This window comes from Dromaius novaehollandiae, chromosome 24 (genome assembly GCF_036370855.1).
Source record: "Dromaius novaehollandiae isolate bDroNov1 chromosome 24, bDroNov1.hap1, whole genome shotgun sequence".
NCBI classification, from domain to species: Eukaryota; Metazoa; Chordata; class Aves; order Casuariiformes; family Dromaiidae; genus Dromaius; species Dromaius novaehollandiae.
The window spans coordinates 923709-944550 of NC_088121.1; the positions used below are offsets into that span (position 1 = coordinate 923709).

Sequence of the window (20842 nt, forward strand, 5' to 3'; positions counted from 1 at the left end):
CGCCGAGGGTGCTGGGGACGCCGCGGGTGCTGGGGATGCTGCAGGCGATGGGGACACTGGAGGTGCTGGGGCCACCACGGGGCATCGGCTGCCCGTGCCGGGTGGCGGGGCCGACCCGGAGGAAGGCGCGGGGCTGCTGGAGGGGTTCAGTGTTTTATTCGCTGGAAACGCAGTTGCTCTAGGGCAGGCGCGAGCCGAAACTCTCCCTCTAGCGGCTCCGGACGCGGGGCGGGAGGCGGCGGAGGCGAGCGTGCCGCGGCTGCCGCACGGCGAGCCGGCCCGGCGCAGCGGGGCAGCGGGGCGCGGGGCGGGCGGCGGGCGCGGGGCCGTCGGCGTGCACAGGGCTGGCGGTGTGCACGGGAGCGGTGGTGCACAGGGGTGGTGGTGCGCGGGGGCGGTGGTGCACGTGGGCGGCGGTGCACGGGAGCGGTGGTGCACGGGGGCGGTGGTGCGCGGGACCGGTGGTGCGCGGGGACGGTGGTGCCCGGGGGTGGCGGTGCACGGGAGCGGTGGTGTGCGGGAGCGGTGGTGCGCGGGAGCGGTGGTGCGCGGGGCCGTTGGCGTGTGCGGGCGGCGTGCCTCGGGGCGGGGGCGGCAGCGGGAGGGGAGCGAGGGGCGCGCGGCGCCGGCGGGCGCTCCCGGGGCAGCTGCGGGGACCGGGGCGCCGGTCGCGGCGGGAGGAGGCTGCGCGGGGCCGGTCCCGCGGTGCGGCACGACGTAACACGGCGCGGCGCCCGCCGCCTCCTCCGCGGTGAAGGGCCGGCGGCGGCGCGGGGCTGCGCTCGGCGGGCCGGGGCGCGACTAGTGCTTCGCTATGTCCCCTTTCTTCAGGATGATCTGCCGCTGCCAGGGCGCCAGCTTGGTCTCATCGTACCCAAGAGTCCTTAGCTTCTCCGACTGCTCCTTCTCCTTCTCCTCCTCCTCGCGCCGCAGCTTCTCCTGCTCTTTCCTGCTCGGCAACGGAAGGGACAGGGTGACGGCGGCTCCCGGCGCCGGCCGGCACCGCCGCGGGGAAGGGGACGAGCGGCACTCACCGTTTCTGCTCCCTGCAAAGCAAGCGGAGAGAGGCGGTTAGCGCGGGGCGGCACGGCGCGGCACAGCGCAGCACGGCACGGCACGGCACGGCACGGCACGGCACGGTGCGGCGCGGCCCCACTCACCTCTCCTCCTCCAGCTTCTTGCGCAGGATGTCCCTCCTCCAGGCCGGCATGCTGGCCAGGCGCGCCTCCTCCTCCTGCTCCTGCAAGGAGAGCGGCGTGAGCCCCCGCGGCCGTGCCGCAGCGCGATGCTGGCGCCGGGGAGGCCTGCTGCCAAGGCGTGCCGGGGCGTGGGCCGGCGCAGCGCACGCGGGTTCGTTGCACAGCCGGGGCCGGCACCGACCGGCGGCACGCGGCCCTGCGCCCGCACGTGCACGCACGCGCAGCGAGCGCGGCCCCGGCGGGACGCCCCGCTCTGTGCCACCGCCGCCACTGCGTCCACAGCCGCCGCCGCCGCCGCCACCACGGCCACGGAAACCACCGCGTCCTCGGCCGCCGCCTCGGCCACCGCCGCAACCGCGTCCGCCGGCCCGGGGCCGCCGCCGCCACTGCCGCCCCGGCCGCGGGGTCAGGCGTCGCCCGTCCCGGCCTCCCGCTCCTTCCAGGAGGAGAAGCTGCCGCCCGCGTTGCGGCAGACGCCGTCGTCGCCGCCGCCGCCGCCCGGCACCGCGGCCGGGGCGCCGTCGCCGCCGAAGAAGTGGCGCGCCAGGTCGTCGAAGCCGTCGCGCCAGCCGCGGCGGCCGGCCTCCACGCGCTCCAGGGCGGCGCGGTGGAAGCGGCGGATGCGCGCCCAGGGGTGCCGGCCCAGGCGCGCGAACATCTCGTAGCAGAGCAGGTGCCGGAAGCGCCGCTCCTCCCGGCTCAGGTTCATCTCCAGCAGCTGGAAGTAGCCCAGCATGAAGCGCTCCAGCGAGAGGCTCTCGTAGGGCGGCGGGCGGCCGCCCACGTGCGGCAAGAACTGCTGCGGCCAGTAGAGCCGGGCGGCGCGGCCGAGGCGGCGGAGCTGCCGCCCGGGCACCCGGCTGCGCCAGCGCCCCAGCAGCCTCCCCAGCGCCGGCGGTGGTGGCCGGGCCGCCTGCGCCAGCGCCCAGGTCCGCCAGTGCTGCAGGAAGAGGGAGACGGCGCGCTCCTTGCGCGCGGCGGTGCCGTCCGGCGGGCAGCTGAGCTCCGTCTGCACCGGGCGGCTGCGCCGGGGCAGCCCCGGCCCCGCGGCCCCCGCGGCCCCCGCGGCCCCCGCGGCGCGGGGCGGCTCGCCGAGGCAGGCCCCGGGCGCCGGCGCCTCGTAGCTGGCCTTGAGCGTCTTCACGGAGACGCCGCTCCGCAGGATCTCCCGGCGGGCGTCGTGGCCCCCCGGCGCGGCGGCAGCGGCGGCAGCGGCACTGGCGACGGCATCGCCCTCCTTGCCCCCCAGCGCGGCCAGCAGCACGGCCATGCTCTTGAGCAGCGCGGAGATCTTGCTGCACCAGGCGGGCAGGTCGTCGGCGCGGCCCTGCACGCGCTCGGGGTCGAGGCTGAAGGGCTCCGGGGCCAGGGCGGCGGAGAGCGGCAGGAGCTGCCGCAGCTCCTCCTCCAGCTGCTGCAGCTGCGGCTCCGCCGTCTGCACCTTGCGCATCACCTGCAGGTTTTCGATTTGCCTCTCAATGCGGAGAATGTCCTGCTCCGTCATGAGCTGCCCAAAGGGTCCCAGCACGGCCCCGCGGGCGGGGGAGCAGTGCCGGCGCGCGGCGGGCGAGACGCTCCCGGGCTCCAGCTAGGGCGGGAAAAAGGGCAAAACAGCCTCTGAGCCGGCGGCCGGCGCCCGCGCGCGCAACCCTCACGTGCGCCGCGGCGGCAGCGGCGGCGGCGGCGGCGGCGGCGGCGGCGGCGGCGGCTCCGTGCGCGCGTGGCACCGCTGGCCGAGCATGCAAGGCGCGTCCGGGCGGCGGCGCCGCGGGGAGACGCGCGCGGCGCAGCATGCAGCAGCCGCGGGGCCCGACGGCGCGGGGTCCGCCGAGGTCCTGCTGCGCGGCGGCTGCCGGCGCCCGGCCCCCTCCTACCTTGCGCTTCTGCTCCTCCTCCTCCTGCATCTTCAGCTGCAGCTTGCGCACCATCACCTGCCGCTTCCACTCGGGGATGGGCCGGCCCTGCTCGTCGCGGCTCGGCACCAGCGCCTCCGCGTCCGGCGGCCCCCCGGCCCCCGCCGCCGGCACCGGCGAGCTCCCGTTCACCACCGGCTCCGGCGAGCCGCCCGCCCGCGGCGCCGCCGCCGCGGCCTCGGGGGTGGCCGGCGGGGTCGGCGTCCTGGCCGGCGACGGGGAGGATGCCGGCGACTCGGCCTGCGGAGGGAGGCGGTGGGGGTGCCGTGCCGGCGGCTGCCAGCGCTCTGCAGCACCTTGGGCGCGCCCCGGCACGGCACGCTGCGGGTTGTCCCCGGCGGTCCCAGCCCCCCCGTCACCGCCACCCCCCAGCTCCCGCGCCGGCCCCCGCCGCCACCTACGTTGGCGCCCGCCTGGCCGCTGCCGGAGAAGACGGTGGTGAAGCCTTTGCTCTGCGGCGTCGGCTTGAGGCTCTTCCCGGCCTTGATCTCGGCCAGCAGCTCCGAGTTGTCGCCGGTGGGGGACATCATGTTGAAGGACTTGGTACCTGGCGGAGCAGCGGGGCGGTCAGGGCGCCGGCGGGCTCGCCGCGGCGCCCGCGCCGGGGCGGCCGCCGGCCCGCGCCGCGCACCCACCGTGCGTGCCGGCCATGCGCGGTCCCTAGGGGCCCATGGCGCCGCCCGGCCGGCGGCACCGCTCGCCCCGCTCGGCCACGCCACGCCGCGGCACGGGAGCCCGCCGGCGTAACCGCGGCGGCACTGAGCGGCGGCGGCGCCCCGCCGTCCCCGGGAGCCTGCGCTAATAAAGCCGGCGCTGAGCGGCTGCCAGGCCGGGCGGCCCGGGGAGCCCGGCGGCGCTCACGTGGCGCGGCAAAGCCGGCCGGATGAGCCGAACAAAGGGCCTCTGTGTGCGCCGGCCGCGGCGCCCGCCCTGCCCGCCGCGGTACTTACTCTTCATCTGCCTCAAGGCTTTGCCTTCTAGAGGGAGCCGCAGAGGCGCGGCGCGGCGCGGGAGGCAGAGCAAGGATTTGGCCACCACGAGACAAGAGAGGAGAGAAGCAGCCAGCAGTGAGAGCAAGTGGGGGCGGGCCGGCACGGCAGCCCCCGCGCCGAGACCGATGGAGAGAAGGACAGAGAGGGCCGTGAGGCGCCGAGAAACAGGCGGAAAAGACGCGGCGCAAAGGCGGCTGCGGCGGCGGGGGGGGCGGAGGGGGGATGCCCCGTGCACGCTGTCCTGTGCGTGCACGCACGTGTGTGTGGTGTGGGGTGTGTGTCCTGTGCACGCTGCCCTGTGCACAGTCCCGTGCACACCGTCCTTTGCACGCTGCCCCATCACGCTGCCCCACCACGCTGCCCCAACGTGCCCGTGGCACGAGGAGCCCGGCACCGCGCTCCCCTCTCGCCGCGGCGAGCGCCTGCCCAGGACACCGGGACTTACTTCCCGCGGAGGAGGAGGAGCGGCGGGGGCCGGTGGGGGCCTCGGCCGGCGGCGGCGGCGGCGGGGGCGGCGGGCAGGCGGCGGCGGGCAGCGGCGGCGGCGGCGGCGGCGGCGGCGGCTCCGTGCCGGGCTTGCTCTCCGCCGGGCTGCCGTTGTGCATGGTGTCCGCGGAGAGGAGCGGCGCCTGCGAGAGAGCGGGGCGGCGGTGACGGCGGGGCCGGCGACACCCTGGGCAGCGTGCCGCGGCGCCGGCTCGGCGGGTGCCCGGCGCTCACCTCCTGGCTGGGCGCCGTGCCGCGGGGCCCGGGCGGCTCGGCGGCGCCGGGCCCCAGCTGCTTGTAGTAGTCGCCGGTGCTCGGCTGCTTGCCGAAGGTCCTCGACCTCCTCGTGGAGTCGGCCCGCCGCAGGCCCTCGGGGCTGCTCTCGCGCGACGCCAGCTGCGGCGGGACCCGGCTCAGCGGTGCCCCCCGGCCCCGGCACCGCGGCCCCCCTCGGGACCCCCCGGCGAGCGCGTGGGAACCGCCGGGCCGAGTCCCGGCCCCGGATTAGCCGCGGCTTAGCCCCGCGCGAGCCCCGCGGGAAAGGCGGCGCTGAGCGCGGTAAGCCCCGCGGCCCCGCGGCCTCGGCTCACCCCGGCGCATACCGCGGCGGCTTGGGGCCCCGCTCGTTGCGTCCCCCCCCGCCCGGCCCGCGCGGTCGCATCGGCGCGGCTCGGCACCGCCGACGGCCCCGGCTAAGTCAACACGGGCCGGCCGGGCGCCGGGCCCCGCGCCAAGCCCCGCGCCCCGCTCCCGGCTCCGCCGCCGGCAGCCCCCGGCCCGGCGCGCTGCGAGGAGCGCTGCCCCGGCGGGACCCTCTTACCTGCGCGGCGCCCGGCTGAGCCGTCTCCGCTGCCGGCGGCGGCGGTGCCACCCGACACCCGCGGCAAGCGGCGACACCGGAGCCGGGCGCTCGGGTTACAGCCGCCGCCTCCCCGCTCACCTGGCCCGGCTCCGGCGCCCGCCCAGCGCCCGCCGGCACGCGGCACGGTGCCGCCCCGCCGCCGCGGGGAGCCCGGCGGGCGAGGAAGCACCCGGCACCGGCCGGGCTTGCCGTGCCCTCGCGTCGTGCCGGCCGGGCTGGTACCGCGGGCACGTGGCCGAGGCCGGGCACCGGCACGCGGTGCCGGCGGTGGTTAATGACTCGGACGGGACGGGGTCCATGGCCGTGGCCGGCGCGGGTGCCGCCGCGGGCCCTACCTCGCGGTGCAGCGCCTGGCTCTCCACGTGCCGCAGGTTGTTCTTGGCCCGCACGTAGATGTCGGCCGTGTGCTGGGCGGGCGGCGCGGGCGCCGGGTAGCCGGGGGGCGGCGGCGGGGGCGGCCGGGCGCCCGGCGGCGGCGGCGGGGGGAAGCCGGGCGGCGGCGGCGGCGGCGGCGGGGGGCCCTCGCCGGGCGGCCCCCGGGCGCCCCGCGGCCGCGGCTCGGGGTCCAGCATGTCCATGTAGGCCTGCATGTCGGCGAGCGCCGCGGCGGGGCCGCCTGCGATGGGGGCGGTGAGCGGGGCCGGCCGCGCGCCCCCGGCCCCCGCCGCCCGCCCCGGCGTGGCCCCACTCACGGGCTGCGGTGGCCCCGGGCGGGCCGCCCCGCTGGCCGCCGGTGCTGGAGCGGCTGGAGTTGCAGGAGTCGTAGCTGGAGAGGGTGCTGGCCGGGGAGCCCAGCTCGAAGCGCGCCTGCGGCGCCGACGCCGTGGTGTTGGGCGACGACATGCCCGAGTCGGGCTGCCGGCCCTCGCCGTCGCCGGAGGGGTCCCGCGACAGCGCGCGGTGCTCGGCGCTCTGCCGGCAGACGGGGCGGCGGGCTCAGCACGGGCGGGGGCCCCGCGCGGCGCCCGCCGCCCCGCCGCCCCGCCGCCCCCCTACCATGTTCTCCACGGTGCGCAGGTACTCGGCGCAGGGGCCGTGGCCGTTGCAGTCGGCGAGGTCGGCCGCGGTGTAGCCGTCGTGGTCGCGCACGCCGAGGTCGGCGCCGTTCACCACCAGGATCTGGCAGCACTGGGGAGGCGGCGCGTGGCAGGGCCGGGGCGCGGGGAGCCCCGCCGCCCGCGCCCGCGCCCGGCACCCACCTCCAGCTCGCCGTTCTCGGCGGCGTCGTGCAGCGGCGTGCCGCCCCAGGCGTCGGCGCTGATCTCGCCGCCGTGCAGCAGCAGCCAGCTCAGCACCTTGGCGTGGCCGCGGCTGGCGGCGAAGTGCATGGCCGTGGCGCCGGCGCCGTCCCGCTCCGAGAGGCTCACCGTGGTGAAGCTCATCTGGGGGCGGCGGCGGCGGCTGAGCGCGGGGCCGCCGCGGCCCCCCGGGCCCCCCGCCGCCGCCGCGCTCACCAGCCAGACGATGACGGTGTTGTGGCCCATCTGGGCGGCGGCGTGCAGCGGCGTCATGCCGTCGCTGGCGCGCACGTGGGGGTCGGCGCCGCAGTCCTTCACCAGGAACTGGACGAGCTCCAGGTGGCCCTCCTGGCAGGCGAGGTACAGAGGGGTGGCACCGGTCTTGGTCCGCGCGCCGAGCGTGCTGCGGGGGGAGCGCCGCCGCCGTCACCCCCCCGCCGCGCCGCGCCGCTCTGCGCCCGGGGCGGCGCGGGGGACACCGGCACGCGGCGGGGGGGCACGGGGGAGCAGCCCGTGCGGGCGGCCGCCCCGCACCCCCGGCTCCCCGCTAGCTGCCTCGCGGACGCAGCAGCTCCCGCTGCAGGTCATTAAGTTAATAAGCGCGCTTAAGCTAATCCCATTCCTTCGGCTCTTTTGGGACACTGCAATTTAGCAGTATTTCTGAATAAGCAGCTTAGGCGCCCGGGGCTGCTGCCGCAGGCTGCACCGCGGAGATGCCCAGGGCAGCCGGCCCCGCGCGCCGGCCCTGGGCCGCAGCCGCCACGGCCGCGCCGGCCCCCGGCCCCGCGGCACCCCCGGGCCCGGGCAGTGGGGAGCAGGCAGCCCCCGGCCCGCGGCCGAGCGGTGCGGCAAGCGCCGCCCTGCCCGTATCCCCGCGTCCTTGTGTCCCTGCATCCCCATGTCCCCGTGTCCCTGCATCCCCATGTCCCCGTGTCCCTGCATCCCCATGTCCCTGCCTCCCTGCATGGCCATGTCCCCGTGTCCCCGCGTCCTTGGGTCCCTGCATCCCCATGTCCCTGCATCCCTGCATCCCCATGTCCCCGTGTCCCCACGTCCCCGTGTCCCTGCCTCCCTGCATCCCCATGTCCCCGTGTCCCCGTGTCCCCGCGTCCTTGGGTCCCTGCATCCCCATGTCCCTGCCTCCCTGCATCCCCATGTCCCCGTGTCCCCACGTCCCCGCAGCCAGCGGCTCGCGGCCTACTCCAGCCTCGCAGCGAGCCGGTTTATTCGGCACGCCATAAAAACCTGTTGAATATTTAAAAAAGGAAGAGCAATAAATACTCTGCTCTGTTATCGCAGAGATCGCGGGTCCTTAATAATTGATCCCTGTAACGGTGAGAAGGGCCGTGGCCAGCGCCGCGCCGCTCCCGCCCCGTCCCGTCGGCAAGGCGGCCGCGTGCCGGGCCCGCGCGGACCCCTCGTGCCGCGGCACTGCCCGCTTCCCCGCCCGCGTCCCGGCCCCGGGGCTGCCGGCTCGCGGCGGCTGCGGGCACGTTTGCGATGCGCCGGGGCCGCTTGCCGAGCGGCCGGGAAGGGGCTGCGAGCGCCGCGGCTTCGCCAGACGGCACCGGCTGCCGGGCCGTGTGGCGGGGGGTCGGCACGCGCTGCCCGCGGGACGCCGCGGCCGGACACCGCGCCGGCGATGCTCCCCGCAGCGGCAGCCCCGGCCGCCCGCGCGGCTTCACGCGGCCGCGTCCCGCGGCGCCCGGGCATTGAATTTCACAGCTGTAACGGAGCCTCTGCCGCGAGCCGCCGGGCCCAGAGCAGGGCGGGCGCCAGCGGTAAATAATTCAGGGCTTGTTTCGCTCGGGAAGGCAGGCGATTGCAGCACAGTAACCCCAGCAGCAGCATGAAATTCAATGTAAAAGCGCTGCCGCCGAGCGCGGTTAGCGCGGGGCTGCCGCCCGCCCGGGGTCCCGGCGCCGTGGGGCTGGGGGACCCCGCGTGCCGCCCCATGCAGGGCCCTGGGGTGGAGGGGGTTAATGCTGCGGGGTGCTGCGGGCACCCAGGTGCGGGGCTCGGGCACCTGGGGAGGAGATAAATCCGGGGGCGGGGCTGGGGCTGGGGCTGGGGGGCTGCTGGTGGTGAGTGAGCTGGGGTGAGGGGCTGCACCGCGCCGCGCTGGGGGTGGCACCGCGCTGGGGGTGGCTGGGCCACGTCCGCAAGCCCCCGGGCTGGGACCGCGCTGCCGAGGACGGTTTGCCCTGGCCGGTGCTTTGTGTTTTGCTGCCGGTGCTCAGGGCCGCCCTGTGCACGTGGCAGCACCCAGAGCTCGCCCAGCGCGGTGGTATGTCTGCGTCCCGGCTGCCTCCGCGCCATGCGGGCACCGGGCGTGGGGGGGCCGAGCTGAGCCATCCCGCAGGCTGCCCCCCCGGTGCCTGCCGTGAGGAAGAGGAGGCCGCTGGCCGGGTCGGGGAGGCCGGTGCTGGGGAGGGTCCCTGCCACTCGCCCCGTGCACCCCGTGGTGCTCCCGGAGCCCCCCGGCACGGCGCGGCCGGCAGCCTGATCCCCGCCGCGGCCGGGACGCGGGTTATTTATAGCCGCAGCCTCTGCCCACCGCGGGAAAGCAGATTAGAGGCCGCGTAATCGCGCTGCCCAACCTGGGGCGAGGGTGCCCTGCTCCCTCACCCCGCGGCTCCGGCACAGCCCCGCCGGCTCGCGTGCCGCGTCCCCGGGCAGCCGGCAACGCTGCGGGTGCCAGGCGGGAGCGCTCGGCTCCCCCGGGCTCCGGGGCTCCGGGCGGGGGACGCGGCCTCCGGGAAGGCTGTTCCCGGGCCCCGCTCTGCTCACGGGAGACCCCGGCAGCCTTCGTGCTGGCTCTGCCCACCGGTGCCCCGAGCCTCCGCGCCGGGGAGCGCGCGGTGCCCGTGCTGCAGCCCGGGGAAGGTCGTCTCCCGCCGCGGGAGCAGCCTGGCTGCTGCGGGCAGCCTGATGCATTTACATAATGCCGGGGCGGACAAAGGCCGCTCTGTTATCGCCGCCCGCCAAAAGCGCCGGGAACAAACCCTGCTCAGCGCCGTGCCGGGCAGGCGGCAATATTTCTGTCAGCGCTCGCCGCGCTCCTCCTCGCCCTTTCTCTCCGGGCCATAACGAACGGCAGCTGCTTCCCGGGGCGATAACGCTGCCGTGTCGCCCTTGGAGCTGCCGCGGAGCGAGGCCGCGTCCCCGCGGCGCCCGCCTGCACCCGCGCCAGAGGGGGGACCGGGGGGCCGGGCTGGCCGCGGGGCCCCCGCTCTGCCCCCGCTCCGCGGCGAGCCCCTCTCCCCTTGGCTGCGGCGCGGCCGGCGGGGCGGGGGGCCGTTACCTCGGGCAGTGTCCTAAGAGAAGTTGCAGGGAAGGGAAATCTCCTTTGGCCGCAGCGTAGTGGACGGGCAGCGCTCCCGTCTCCGTGGCTGCCGTGGGGTCGCTGCCCCCGAAGCGGAGGAGCCAGTCGATGACTTCGTGGTGCCCGAAACGGGCCGCGAGATGCAGGATGGTGGCACCGGAGTTGTCTGTGTCCTGCGGGGGGGAGGCAGAGGCTGGCAGCAGCCCGGCGGCGAGCGCGCGGCCGCCCTGCGGGGCCCTGGGGCCGAGCTGCCTCCCGCCCCTGTGCAACGGAGCAGCCCCCGCGCCGCCGGCACCGCGGGCCTGGGTCTGGGTCTGGGTCTGCCCCGGGCAGGGCGGGGATGTGCTGGGGGGGTGGCGAGGGGCCCCCGGCAGCGCAGGCCCCGGAGGCACGGCCGGCCATTGCGCGGGAGATGGTAACGGCTGGGGCGGCAGGCGTGCGGCCGTGCCGAGGGGGCTGCCGGGATCAGCCATGTGCTGGTGGTGGCTCCCGGAGCAGGCTAGGGAGCTGGGCCTGCCCCGGGCGGCTCCTGCCTCTCCCCGGGAGCCTCGCCGTGGTTTCCCAGGGCGGGTGCAGCGCCGCGGGGCCGGGAGGGTGCCTGGCCCGCGTCCCGGTGCAGCCCTGCACAATGCGCCCTTGTTCGCGTGGGGCGGCCCGGCCGGGCGCTCGCCGCTGGAGCCGGCCCCCCGGGGGCCCCCGGGCAGGCGGCGTCGCGGCCCCCGCCGAGCTGCTCTGCTCCCCCTCGCGCCGTGGGGCCCAGGGCGCCGAGCAGGGCTGGCCCGGGGCCAGGACGGGCCGAGCTGTGCTGAACCTGTCCTTCCTGCTTAATCATCTCCCCCCGCCGCCACCCCGTCACATGTTATTAGCTCTCAACCGCACTGGGCAAGCTGCTTATCTGCCCAGGGCTTGCGCTGGTTGTGTAACCCCGCGAGTGGGCTGCTGCGAGAGGCCGGGCGGCCTTCGGGGCGGCCGCTGCGGCTCACGCGGCCGCTGCGGCTCACCCAGCCGCAAACGCCCTGCTCGCGCGCCGGCGCTCAGCTCGGCTGTGGGGCTCACCGGCGCTCGGCTCGGCACACGCGCCCCGGAGACACCGAGCCCCGCGCAGCTCCCTGCAGCTGCGTCTCGCGTGCCGGGGCCCGACCTGCTGCCCCGGCTGCCCCCGGGGCTGTGTGCTAAGAGCTGCTGCCCGTAAGCAGGATCAGAGCCAAAGACAGAGCAGGTCTCGGTGCCGGCAGCTCTCCCTGCCCCGTGCGCGGGCAGCGGGAAGCGTGCGACGTGGGGCAGCGCTGGCGCGGAGCGAGGCAGGGCTCCTGCGCGCGGGGAAGGGCAATGGCGGAGCCACTGCTGCGCGGCAGCTTAGGGATGGTCCGTGCGGGACCTTGTCCCCGTGGCGTATCTGTGGCATTTCAGGTGGGACCTGTGCAAACGCGCAGCCTGGGCAGAAAGAAAGCATCGCCCTGGGCCAGGCTCTGCCTCTGGAGCGCCGCATCCGCGGTGCCCGCTCTGCTTTCGGGGCCCTGCTCCATCCTCCCCCCCCGCCCCCGCGCTCTGGAGTCCGCCTTAACCTCCTGCTCCGGGGGGACGGAAGGAAGCACCGGCGTTTCGGGGACCTTCCCTGCCGCTTTGCCGGCGGCTCAGATTTCTCTCTAGCCTGGGAGCAGAGGTCAAGAAGCAGGAGGGACCTGCTCCACCCTGGCCGAGCGGGTACCGCCCAGCCTGGAGGCCTCGGGGACGTGCGGGGACCCTTCCCAGGCTTTCCGGGACCCGCTCGAGCACCAGCGCTGCGTGCGGAGGCGGCAGCCGGGCTGGTTAGCGGTGCTGCCCGGCGGAGGGGAGCTGGCGAGGGGGTCGTGGGGCCGCGGCGGGCGCGCGGGTCTGGCCGTGCCGTCCCTCTGGGGGACGAACCCACGAGGAGGGTGCAGCGGCGTGGGTGCTCCTTGGGGCACTGGGAGCTGTCTGCGCGCTCGGCTTGGGAGCTCTGAGCAGAAACCAGCTCCCGCAGCCCAGCAGAAAGCAGCTACGCTGAGGCGCGACGGGCGAGGAAGGCTTGGCTCTCGGCGGCCAGGGAAAGTCCCACCCTGGGCCTTGAACTGCCCCTGTGTGAGGGGGGCCGCTGCGCCGGCTCCCCGGGCTTGCACCCGCCTGTCCGGCCGGCGAGGGGATGCCGGCTGGGCCGTGCTCCGCCCGGGGGAATGTCCGCGCCCCTCGGGGCCATGTGCCGGCGAGGCGGGTTGGGGAGCCGTGCTGCTTCCCGGGGCCCAGCTGCCCTTCCCGCGGGAGGCTGGGGAGCAGCGGGGCCCCGTGCTGCCCGGGGGGGAGCTGCTGGGGGAGAGGGGCCCCCCAGGGCTGCGGGCCGCCGGGGGGGAGCTGCTGGGGGAGAGGGGCCCCCCAGGGCTGCGGGCCGCCGGGGGGGAGCTGCTGGGGGAGAGGGGCCCCCCAGGGCTGCGGGCCGCCGGGGCGGGGGAAGAGCAGCCCCGGGGGGCGCAGCGCCCGCGGCCGCGGTCCCGCCTCGCCCCCCCCCCCCGGCCCCCCCGCGCCCCCGGTCGCACCTGCACGCCGCAGCCGCCCTGCGTGAGCAGCCACTGGAGACAGGCGAGGTTGCCGGTGGCGGCGGCGTCGTGGGCCGGCGTGGCCCCGTTGCGCGCTCGCGCGTCCCCGCGGAGCGCCGCCTCGGCGGCCAGGTAGCGGAGGCAGGCGAGGCGGCCGGCGCGGGCGGCGTGGTGCGCGGGCGAGGCGCCCAGCGCGTCCCGCAGCCCCGGCCGCAGCAGCCCCGCCGCCCGCAGCGCCCGCAGCGCCTCCACGTCGCCCTGCCGCGCCGCCAGCAGCGCCCGCTCCAGCGCCATCGCCCCGGCCCCGGCCCCGGCCCCGGCCCCGGCCCCGGCCCGCAGCGGCAGCGGCCGCGCCGGGCCGCCCGGCCGCCGCTTGGCACTGCGCGGCGCCCGCGGGGCGCGACGGCTGCTGCTGCTGCTGCTGCTGCTCCTCCTCCGCGGGGCCGGGCCGCCGGCGGGGCGGGCGCCGGGGCGGCCGCGGGGCCTCAGCGCCACCTAGCCCGGAGCGGCCGGGGCCGGCGGGCGGGGGGGCACCGGGCCGGGCCCCCGCGGTGGCCGGGGGGGCTGTGGGAGCGCTGTGCGGGGCCGCGGTCTGCGGCCTCCCCGGAGCGGCGCTTGCCCGGCGCCGCCGGCAGAGCGAGTCTGCAAAGTTGCCCCAGGTTTTGCCGGGTCCGCGCCTGGCGCAAGGCTCCCAACGGCGCCGCTTTCCCCGGCGGCGGCTGGTGCAGGAGCAGCGCGCGGCGCGTGTCTCCCTGAGACGCATCCTCGGGGGGGAGAGGGGGGGAATGCCCAGCGGGGGTGCGGGGCCCGGGGGGGCTAGTGTGGTGACGGAGAGCTTGAACTAAAAGGCCCTGAGAGAGACGCAGCAGCTGGCCAGAAAGGACTCGCCGGTAGCGTTAACGAGCAGCCCTCTCCGAGCAGAGCCGCTGCAGAGGGGGGGGCCGGCTAACCTGCGCCCCAGGAGCGGGCTCTGCGCCCTCCGCCTGCCCTGCCCTGCCGCTCGGCCGGGCCTCGGGCCGTGGGCGTGCTCCAGGGCGCAGAGCCGGGCCGGACCGGTGCCTGTGGGGCCCCTGCGGCCTGGCAGCTGTGGGGAATCCCCTCCTTCCCGTGGGAACGAGCGGTCCCACGCACAAGTGCCGCGGGAGGCACTGGAGCACCAGGGACGCGCGCTGGAGTCTCCCTGCCCCGGGCAGTGTTTGCAGGGGACGTTGCGGGGATATTGCGGAACCTCTGCTGGAAGCGGCTCAGCTGCGCGGAGCGGGAGAGGGCAGAAGGGCGGCTCATGCCGCAGGAGCGGGGCGAGGCCCCGACCTCCCCGCCCTGGCAGCCTCCTGCCCTGAGCGAGCGCCGGCCTGGGGAGGCCCGGGGGGGGCAGGACCGCTGCCCGGGGGGAGCTCGCCCCGCGCCCGGCCGGTCCCGGCCCGGCGCCTCCAGCACCGCGGACAGCGCCGCGTTCAGCACCGCGGACAGCGGCGGCCGGGGCGGGCCCAGCCCGACGTCCCGCGCGGCCCCCGCCCGCCTCCCGGCCCGGTTTCGCCCCGCTCCTGCCGCCCTGCCCTGCCCTGCCCTGCCCTGTCCTGCCTCCGGTCCCGGACCTCCCTGCCCTGCCTTGCCTCCCGGTCCTGCCTCCCGGTCCTGCCTCCCCCCGGTCCCGTCCCTGCCTCCCTGCCCCGCCGCCCCGCCCCGCCGCCGAGCCGCGCAAGGGGAGCCCCGGGCCGAGCCGGGCCTGGCCGGGCCAAGCCGGGCCGCCTCACCCCCCTTCTCCCCTCCCAGACCCTCAAGCCGCTCATGGAGAAGCGCCGCCGCGCCCGCATCAACGAGAGCCTCAACCAGCTCAAGACGCTCGTCCTGCCGCTCATCGGCAAGGACGTGAGTGCCCTGGCCCCAGCCGTGCCCCCGCCATCCCTGCCCGCCAGCCCTGGCCTGCACCGTGTCCCGGCCTGCCCGTCCCGTCCCTCCCTGCCTGCCTGCTCCAGCCCTGACCCGCGGCGTGCTCCTCCCTGCCTGCCCGGCCCAGCCCGGCTGCGGGGCCTGCCGCAGAGCAGCCCCGCTCCGCCCGCGCAGCGCCGGAGCCTTTCGCAGGCGGTGCCCGCAGCGCGGGAGGGACGTCTCCGGCTCCGGGAAAAGCGGAGGATGCCCGGAAACCTCCCGCCGGGACAATTCCCTGATGGGCGTCGCTTGGCGTGACCGGGCGGCTCCCACAGTGGGGCTGCCGGCAGCAGCGCGGAGCCAGGCCGGCTGCCCCGCGGCGCTGCGGAGCGCACGGTTAGGCCTCCGCGCCGCTCTCCCAGCGTAAGGCGAGACGTGGGAAAATGCAAATCGGCCTCGCGTCCTGTTTCCGCTCAGCAGCGGCTTCCGGGCGCGAACTGTCGCGGCCGGGAAAATACCTGACCTTCAGCGTCCCGGGGACGGTGTCGCTGGTGCTGCCAGCGGCGTGTGGCCCCGCTGCGGCCCGCGGGCAGGGCTGGGTGACAGCGGGCCGTGGGGGCCGGGGGGGCTCTTGGCACCGCTGTGCCTGGGCCCTCGGTGAAATAAACCCCCCCGACGTGCACTGTGCAAGGGGGGGGGCCCTCGGTGAAATAAACCCCCCCGACGTGCACTGTGCAAGGCGGGGGGGGTCTCAGAGCACTCGCCATACTGGCTGTGTGTGTGCGCGTGTGTGTGCACGCATTTCCAAGGATCCTCTGCCGAGGAAAGGTAACGAGCCTGGCAATTACTTAACGAAACGCGTCTTGGGGCCGCTCGCTGCGCGGCGGAAGGGAAACCCGTGGGCAGAGCGGGCCGCCAAGCCCGGGCGGGGCGGGAGCCGGGTGCCGCTGGCCTGTGGCCCCGGCTGGCGGAGCCGCTGCGGCGGGCGAGGCTGGTGTGGCTCCACGCCGGCCCGAGGGAGCCGTGCCGGGCGGCTGGGCCGGGGGTGACACCAGGCCGTGCTCCCCCGGGTCGGCACCACCCCGCCGGCGCGCTGCCCACGCACCAGCCCGCGTCCCGCCGCCCGGCGCGGAGACGCCCGCTTTCCCCGCCGGCCCCTTCGCCCCACTGCGCTGTGGCCTGGGCGGTGACCTCCCTGGTCAGGACGCGGGAGCCCGGAGCCCACGGGGGCCCAGCCGGGCCGGGCACCGGGCACCAGCCGTTGCCCTGTGCAGCACCGAGCACCGGGCACGGAGCATGTCCCACCCTATGCAGCGCCGAGCACCGGGCGTGGAGCACGTCCCAGCCCCTGCAGTGCCAGGCACCAGCCCCGCCCCGTGCAGCGCCGAGCACCGGGCACAGAGCACGTCCCAGCCCCTGCAGCACCAGGCACCAGCCCCGCCCCGTGCAGCGCCGAGCACCGGGCACGGAGCACGTCCCAGCCCCTGCAGCACCAGGCACCAGCCCCGCCCCGTGCAGCGCCGAGCACCGGGCACAGAGCACGTCCCACCCTATGCAGCGCCGAGCACCGGGCACGGAGCACGTCCCAGCCCCTGCAGCGCCAGGCACCAGCCCCGCCCCGTGCAGCGCCGAGCACCGGGCACAGAGCACGTCCCAGCCCCTGCAGTGCCAGGCACCAGCCCGTGCCCTGTGCAGCGCCGAGCACCGGGCACAGAGCACGTCCCAGCCCCTGCAGCGCCGAGCACCGCCCCCCCCCCCGCGCCCCGTGCAGCGCCGGGCACGGGCACCGCCCCCCCCATCGCGCCCTTTGGCGACGCCGCGCGGCGGCCCGCGGCGCAGCAGCCACCCCGCCCCGCCGCAGTGCGCATGCGCATGCGCGGCCGGGGAGGGGGGCGGGGCCGGGGCCGGGCCGAGCCGGACCGGGGCGACGCGGCCGGATCCGACGCGAACCGGAGCGAAGCGGAGCGCGCGCTGCCGGCGCCGCCATGTCGCAGCGGGGCGCCGCGGGCCCGGGGCCCGCCGCCATCCAGGTGTCCAGGTGGGGCGCGGCGCTGAGTCACGGCCGGGGCCGGGGGCCGAGCCGGGGGGCCGGGGGCCGGCGGGGCGCTGGGGCGGGAGGCCCGGCCGCCGCCGCGGGGCGGAGCGGAGCGGAGCGGAGGGGCGGCCCGGCCCGGCCCGGCCTGGCGCGGCCGGCTGAGCCGCTCCGTCTTTCCCGCAGGATCATGCGGCCGGACGACGCGAACCTGGCGGGGAACGTGCACGGCGGCACCGTGCTGAAGATGATCGAGGAGGCCGGCGCCATCATCAGCACCCGGCACTGCAACTCCGGCGCCGGGGTGAGCGTCCCGCGGGGCCGGGCCGCAGCGCGGGCACCGCGGCGAGGGGCCGGCTGCGCTCCCGGCTGCGACCGCCGTGCGAGCGGGGCTCTGCCGGGAGCAGCTCGCGGCCTCGGCGCCCGCCTCCCGCGGGAGCCGCCCGGCTTCCTCCCGAGGGATCCCCCGGCGCCTGTAATGACTCCAGGAGGCAAACTGCTCAGTTCGGGGAGAGCTTTGTAGCAGCTAACCTCCTCCAGAAGTACTCACCTTTCTGCGTAAGCCACTGATGTGACGCCGCTGCTGCAGCCCCCCCACCACCACTGCAGCATCCCCCCAAATGCTGCCGTTATTTTTGGCCGAGCTATAAATGTTTCCACAGCGTTCAGGAGCACCTGAGCTCTCGCTGCCCCTCTCTAGGACTCGAGTCCTGCTCATCCAGGTCGTTTCGTTACGTTTGATACCTGTTTGATAGGGAAGACGCAGCCCCCTGCTCAGCAAGTTTTGAGTTAATCATTCGGACGTGGTTTTTGCAAGGCAAATAACGCGACTGCTCGAACCAGGTGCCGGTTTCAGTCAGCGCAGGGGTTGCTCTACACCCCCAGTCTAACGGCCAACGTCAGGATAACTTCTTTAAGCTACGTGAGAATTGACTTTCTCCTATAGAGAATTAGAATATAGGGACAGTGAGACTTTATTTTCAGCTGCAGCGCTTTGGTTGTCACCGAATAGCGGCTCAGCCTTGCTGCTTTGACTGACTGTAATAAAACGTGTGTTTCATGTGCAGGATAATTAATCACAGCTTTGGAAACTCGGTTCTTATCTAATAAAGGAGCTTCTCCTTTATTAAAGGGGAGGTCGGTAGCGCCTTCTGCAGAAGGACCCGTGGCAGAGCTGGGGCCGGGAGCGGAGGGGCAGCTGGCTGGTGGTGTCTCTCCCGGCACCCCGCCGACGCGATTCCTTCGGTTCACGGCTCTGACAAAAACTGCGGTGGGAAGTCTCCGCTCCGCACGCCCTCTCCACTTTGGTCGTGTCACAACCGAATCGTTAACGTTTTCTAGCGGAGTAGCGCTCAGCTCGGAGCACGTTCTGCCCTGGCCAGGCTTCCTGACGCTGCCGGTTCTCCTTCGGGGCCTGGGGACGCCTCGGTGGCCTGCGCTCCGGGCAGAGGGTGACGGTTCTGCGGGGCTCAGAGTCCTCGTTCGGAGCCCAGCCGGAGCGGCGGAACCTTGCTTTCAGCGGGTGTTAACCTTGGCTCTTTGCAATTCTTAGGAGCCCTGCGTGGCCGCCCTGGCTCGGGTGGAGCGTACGGACTTCCTCTCCCCCGTGTGCATCGGCGAGGTGGCTCACGTCAGCGCGGAGATCACCTACACCTCCAAGCACTCTGTGGAAGTGCAGGTCAACGTGCTGTCCGAAAACATTTTAACGGGTAAGTACGCTCCGTTCTGCTTGCTCCGTTTTACAGGAAACCAAAACCCCTACGCGTGCCGCGAAAGCCCAGGTCGTGGGCGGCTGGAAGCTCCATCCCGGGTGAGTAACTGGGTCGTTCTGCGTTCGGCTTGCCCCGTGCCCTCTCAGGGAGCGAAAGTTTCCCCCAGAACCGAGCCGTTTCACAGGCCGTGTGTAGAGTTTGCTGGGCAGGAGCCGAGGAGTCCGCTTTCCAGCTTTGCTGCAGGGCAGTCGGGGATCCCGGGCGATCCCCGGGGGAGGGCAGATAAAAGACAGAGCTCTGCGTCCCAGCGAAGCCCGGCGGCCGCAGCGGGGTTGCTCTGCGCTCTGGCAACCTTCAGAGCAGAGTCCCACCCGCCCGCCCTGCTCCCCGGCGGTACAGCGATGCCCTGACCGCCTCTCCAGGGAGTGCTGCCCCGCTCTTCTGCGGGTTTGGGGTCAGATACCGAATGGTCTTGGGACTCTGCAGGGAGGGAGCCCTGATGATCTGGGGACTCGCAGGTTAGGGCCTGGCAAGGAGAGAGTTTGGGCTCCGGGAGGCTGAACCTCTCCAACAGACCCTTCCGACGTGGGTTAGGCAGCGGCCTGCTCGGCCCCGTGTCCGTGCGTGCCCCTGCCAAGAGAAACGCCCTTTGCGTGGGCAGAGGCCTCTGACCTGGCCTGAGGCCGCAGAGGGGCCGCGCGGGGCTCGTGTGCTGGGCTGGCTTCGCGGGGTGGCGAGGAAGGGACTGATTATCGCTTTGTTCGCAGTCCTCATCGGGGACACTGCTGGAACAGGGCGCTCGGTGCCGGCGAGTCCGGTGAATCCCCCTGTGATCTCCGCGTGCCTGGAGGGTCGCTGGGAAGTTTGCAGGACTTACCAGAGTGTCTCCGTGGTATTTCCCTTCGAAAGAGACTTTTCTCAATCTGTTCCTGTTCTGCGGGCTCCCAGGGAACTTGTCTGGGCTCCGCTGTTCTTCTTGGCCCTTGGGCAGCTCTCTGTGCTTCTCCCTGTGCAGCGCGTTAGTTGTTTCTCTTTGGATGTGGAGTAGAGCTGTTTGCATGGGTGTCTCCGAAATTGCGCTTTCCCTTTGCTGCCGGCGCCCTTTCGCTGGCTCTGCCTTTGCACGGTGATCTGCGAGGGGCTGTGGGAGCGGCTGAGGCGCGCGCTCGGCGGGGGCGGGTGGCAGGGCCTCGTCCCCGCCGCGCCGCGCGCCTGAGGGGCGGCCGGGCTGGAACCGGAGCAGCGGGACGAACCGCGCCGGCCTGGCCCGCCGCAGCCGGGACCTGCTGTCGGGCGCTCGCCTCTGGCAGAGCCTCCGCCGCTGTTAACGGCGCTGCGTTCGGCTTCAGCAAAGAAGGTGCTTCGGCCAAACGCTTGTTTTAATCGGAAGTTAATGGAGAGCAGCCTGTGCCAGCGCGAAGCCGAGGCTGCGGTGCGGAGGTGGTCAGTGAGAAGAGCTTTTTACCCACGCGCGCAGCGTCTCTGGCTTGCAGTTTTCCGGGAAAAGGTCCAGCGCGTCTTCAGTGGTGCAGAAGAGCTTGCAGCGAGCGTGACACAGCATGCGGCAGCGTCGTCCTCTCCGCGCCGCTCCGAGTGCGCCCGGTAGCTCCGTTGCCAGCGAGGCTGGTGCAGCGCAGGGACAGGCGCAGCGGCTGAGCGGAAAGGAGCCTGCAGGAGAGGGCGGCCGTTTCCCGGGAAACGCAGGGAGCCGGGCTTCGGCTCGGCGGGGAGCACGAGCGCAGCGCGTGCCGGGGGGAGCGCTGCGCGAGCGGAGGCCTCCCGCGTTCCTTCCCCGAGCCGGCCGGGGCGGGATGCGCGGCGGGGTGCTCGCGCCTCGCGGCGCAGGGCAGGCGCGCGTCGAGGCTGCCGTCGCACAAGCGTCACGTGCAAAGAGGGTCTCTGCAACGTGAAGCTGCTTCCCGGCGTTGGCCAGGGCAGGTCCAGAAGGGAGAGATGTCTCGGGAGCGTTTGACTCTCGCGCACAGCTCTCCTGCGGTGGCTGTTTGTTGCTTCTCTCGGGCGCGCCTGTGTTTGGGGTTCAGGCTGTAGGTAGTGGCTGCTCCTTGGGTTTCCTGTGTTGGAGTGCAAGTCTCCAACGGCCCTTTCAGGGGAGTGGGGGAGCGAGGGCTGCGTCTGGGCTTAAGGCCGAGTTTTGTTCCTCTCTTTCGTGCCCTCTTGCAGGCCTCTTGCTGCGTCGCGCCGCCCCGCTTCGGCTGCGCTCAAGCGCTCTTGCGCTACCGAGACCCTGCCCGCGTGGTGCCGGGGGTTACGCGGCAGGCGGAGGCTAGCGCTGGGGACTAACGTCGGTCAGTTCTTCCGGGCTGCTGAAAGCAGCTCTGGCCGAAGGTTTTCCAGTGCGGGAAAGGGGCTGTGAGAGAGCGTCGGTGACGTTCTGGCGCAGCGTTCGTTAGCAGCCGTCTCTCCCTTCCGGAGGAAACGGCCTCAGGATGTGGCGTGCTCTCGCTGATGAGCTCTGTCTGCTCAAGGTGCTGTTGGTTGTTGGCATCGGATGCAGTTGTTACTTAGTCTCGCAATGTGATAGCGATTGGCGAAGGAGGGGAGAGAAAAAAAAAATCTTGGTAGCAAGATGTGTGTGAGCAGCCTCCCCTCTTCCTTCGTTCTCTCCTCGCCTTGCTCGGGGTCGGCTTTGCCGGCTGCGGCTCTT

The 20842-nt window shown here is 74.5% G+C and overlaps 2 protein-coding genes across 6 annotated transcripts in view; one reads left to right on the top strand and one right to left on the bottom strand.

Annotated features, from left to right (window-relative positions):
- Positions 1 to 137: 137 nt before the first annotated feature.
- On the bottom strand, positions 138 to 12887 carry ESPN (espin). Of its 4 annotated transcripts, XM_064525355.1 has the most exons (15): positions 12565 to 12887; positions 9995 to 10188; positions 6907 to 7093; positions 6652 to 6834; positions 6449 to 6580; positions 6145 to 6364; positions 5788 to 6068; positions 4825 to 4986; positions 4550 to 4733; positions 4063 to 4089; positions 3514 to 3659; positions 3074 to 3352; positions 1161 to 1240; positions 1035 to 1046; positions 138 to 949 (listed from the first exon to the last, which is right to left on the bottom strand). In XM_064525355.1, exons 1-15 carry the CDS (start codon positions 12856 to 12858, stop codon positions 802 to 804), a joined length of 2529 nt encoding a protein of 842 aa, XP_064381425.1. In that variant the 5' UTR covers positions 12859 to 12887; the 3' UTR covers positions 138 to 801. The 4 variants fall into 4 exon arrangements, with proteins under 4 accessions (XP_064381425.1, XP_064381426.1, XP_064381423.1 ...); XM_064525356.1 differs by lacking the exon at positions 4063 to 4089; XM_064525353.1 differs by lacking the exons at positions 138 to 949; positions 1035 to 1046; positions 1161 to 1240 and adding an exon at positions 1252 to 2787.
- A 3405-nt stretch (positions 12888 to 16292) lies between these two features.
- Positions 16293 to 20842, top strand: part of ACOT7 (acyl-CoA thioesterase 7) — a 29226-nt gene continuing 24676 nt past the window's right edge. Inside the window, exons 1-3 of one of the 2 annotated variants that reach the window (XM_064525359.1) lie at positions 16293 to 16471; positions 16652 to 16769; positions 18018 to 18174. In XM_064525359.1, the coding sequence (XP_064381429.1) occupies positions 16419 to 16471; positions 16652 to 16769; positions 18018 to 18174 (328 nt within the window). In that variant the 5' untranslated portion in view covers positions 16293 to 16418. The remainder of the gene's footprint in view (positions 16472 to 16651; positions 16770 to 18017; positions 18175 to 20842) is intronic. The other variant, XM_064525360.1, reaches the window with a different exon arrangement.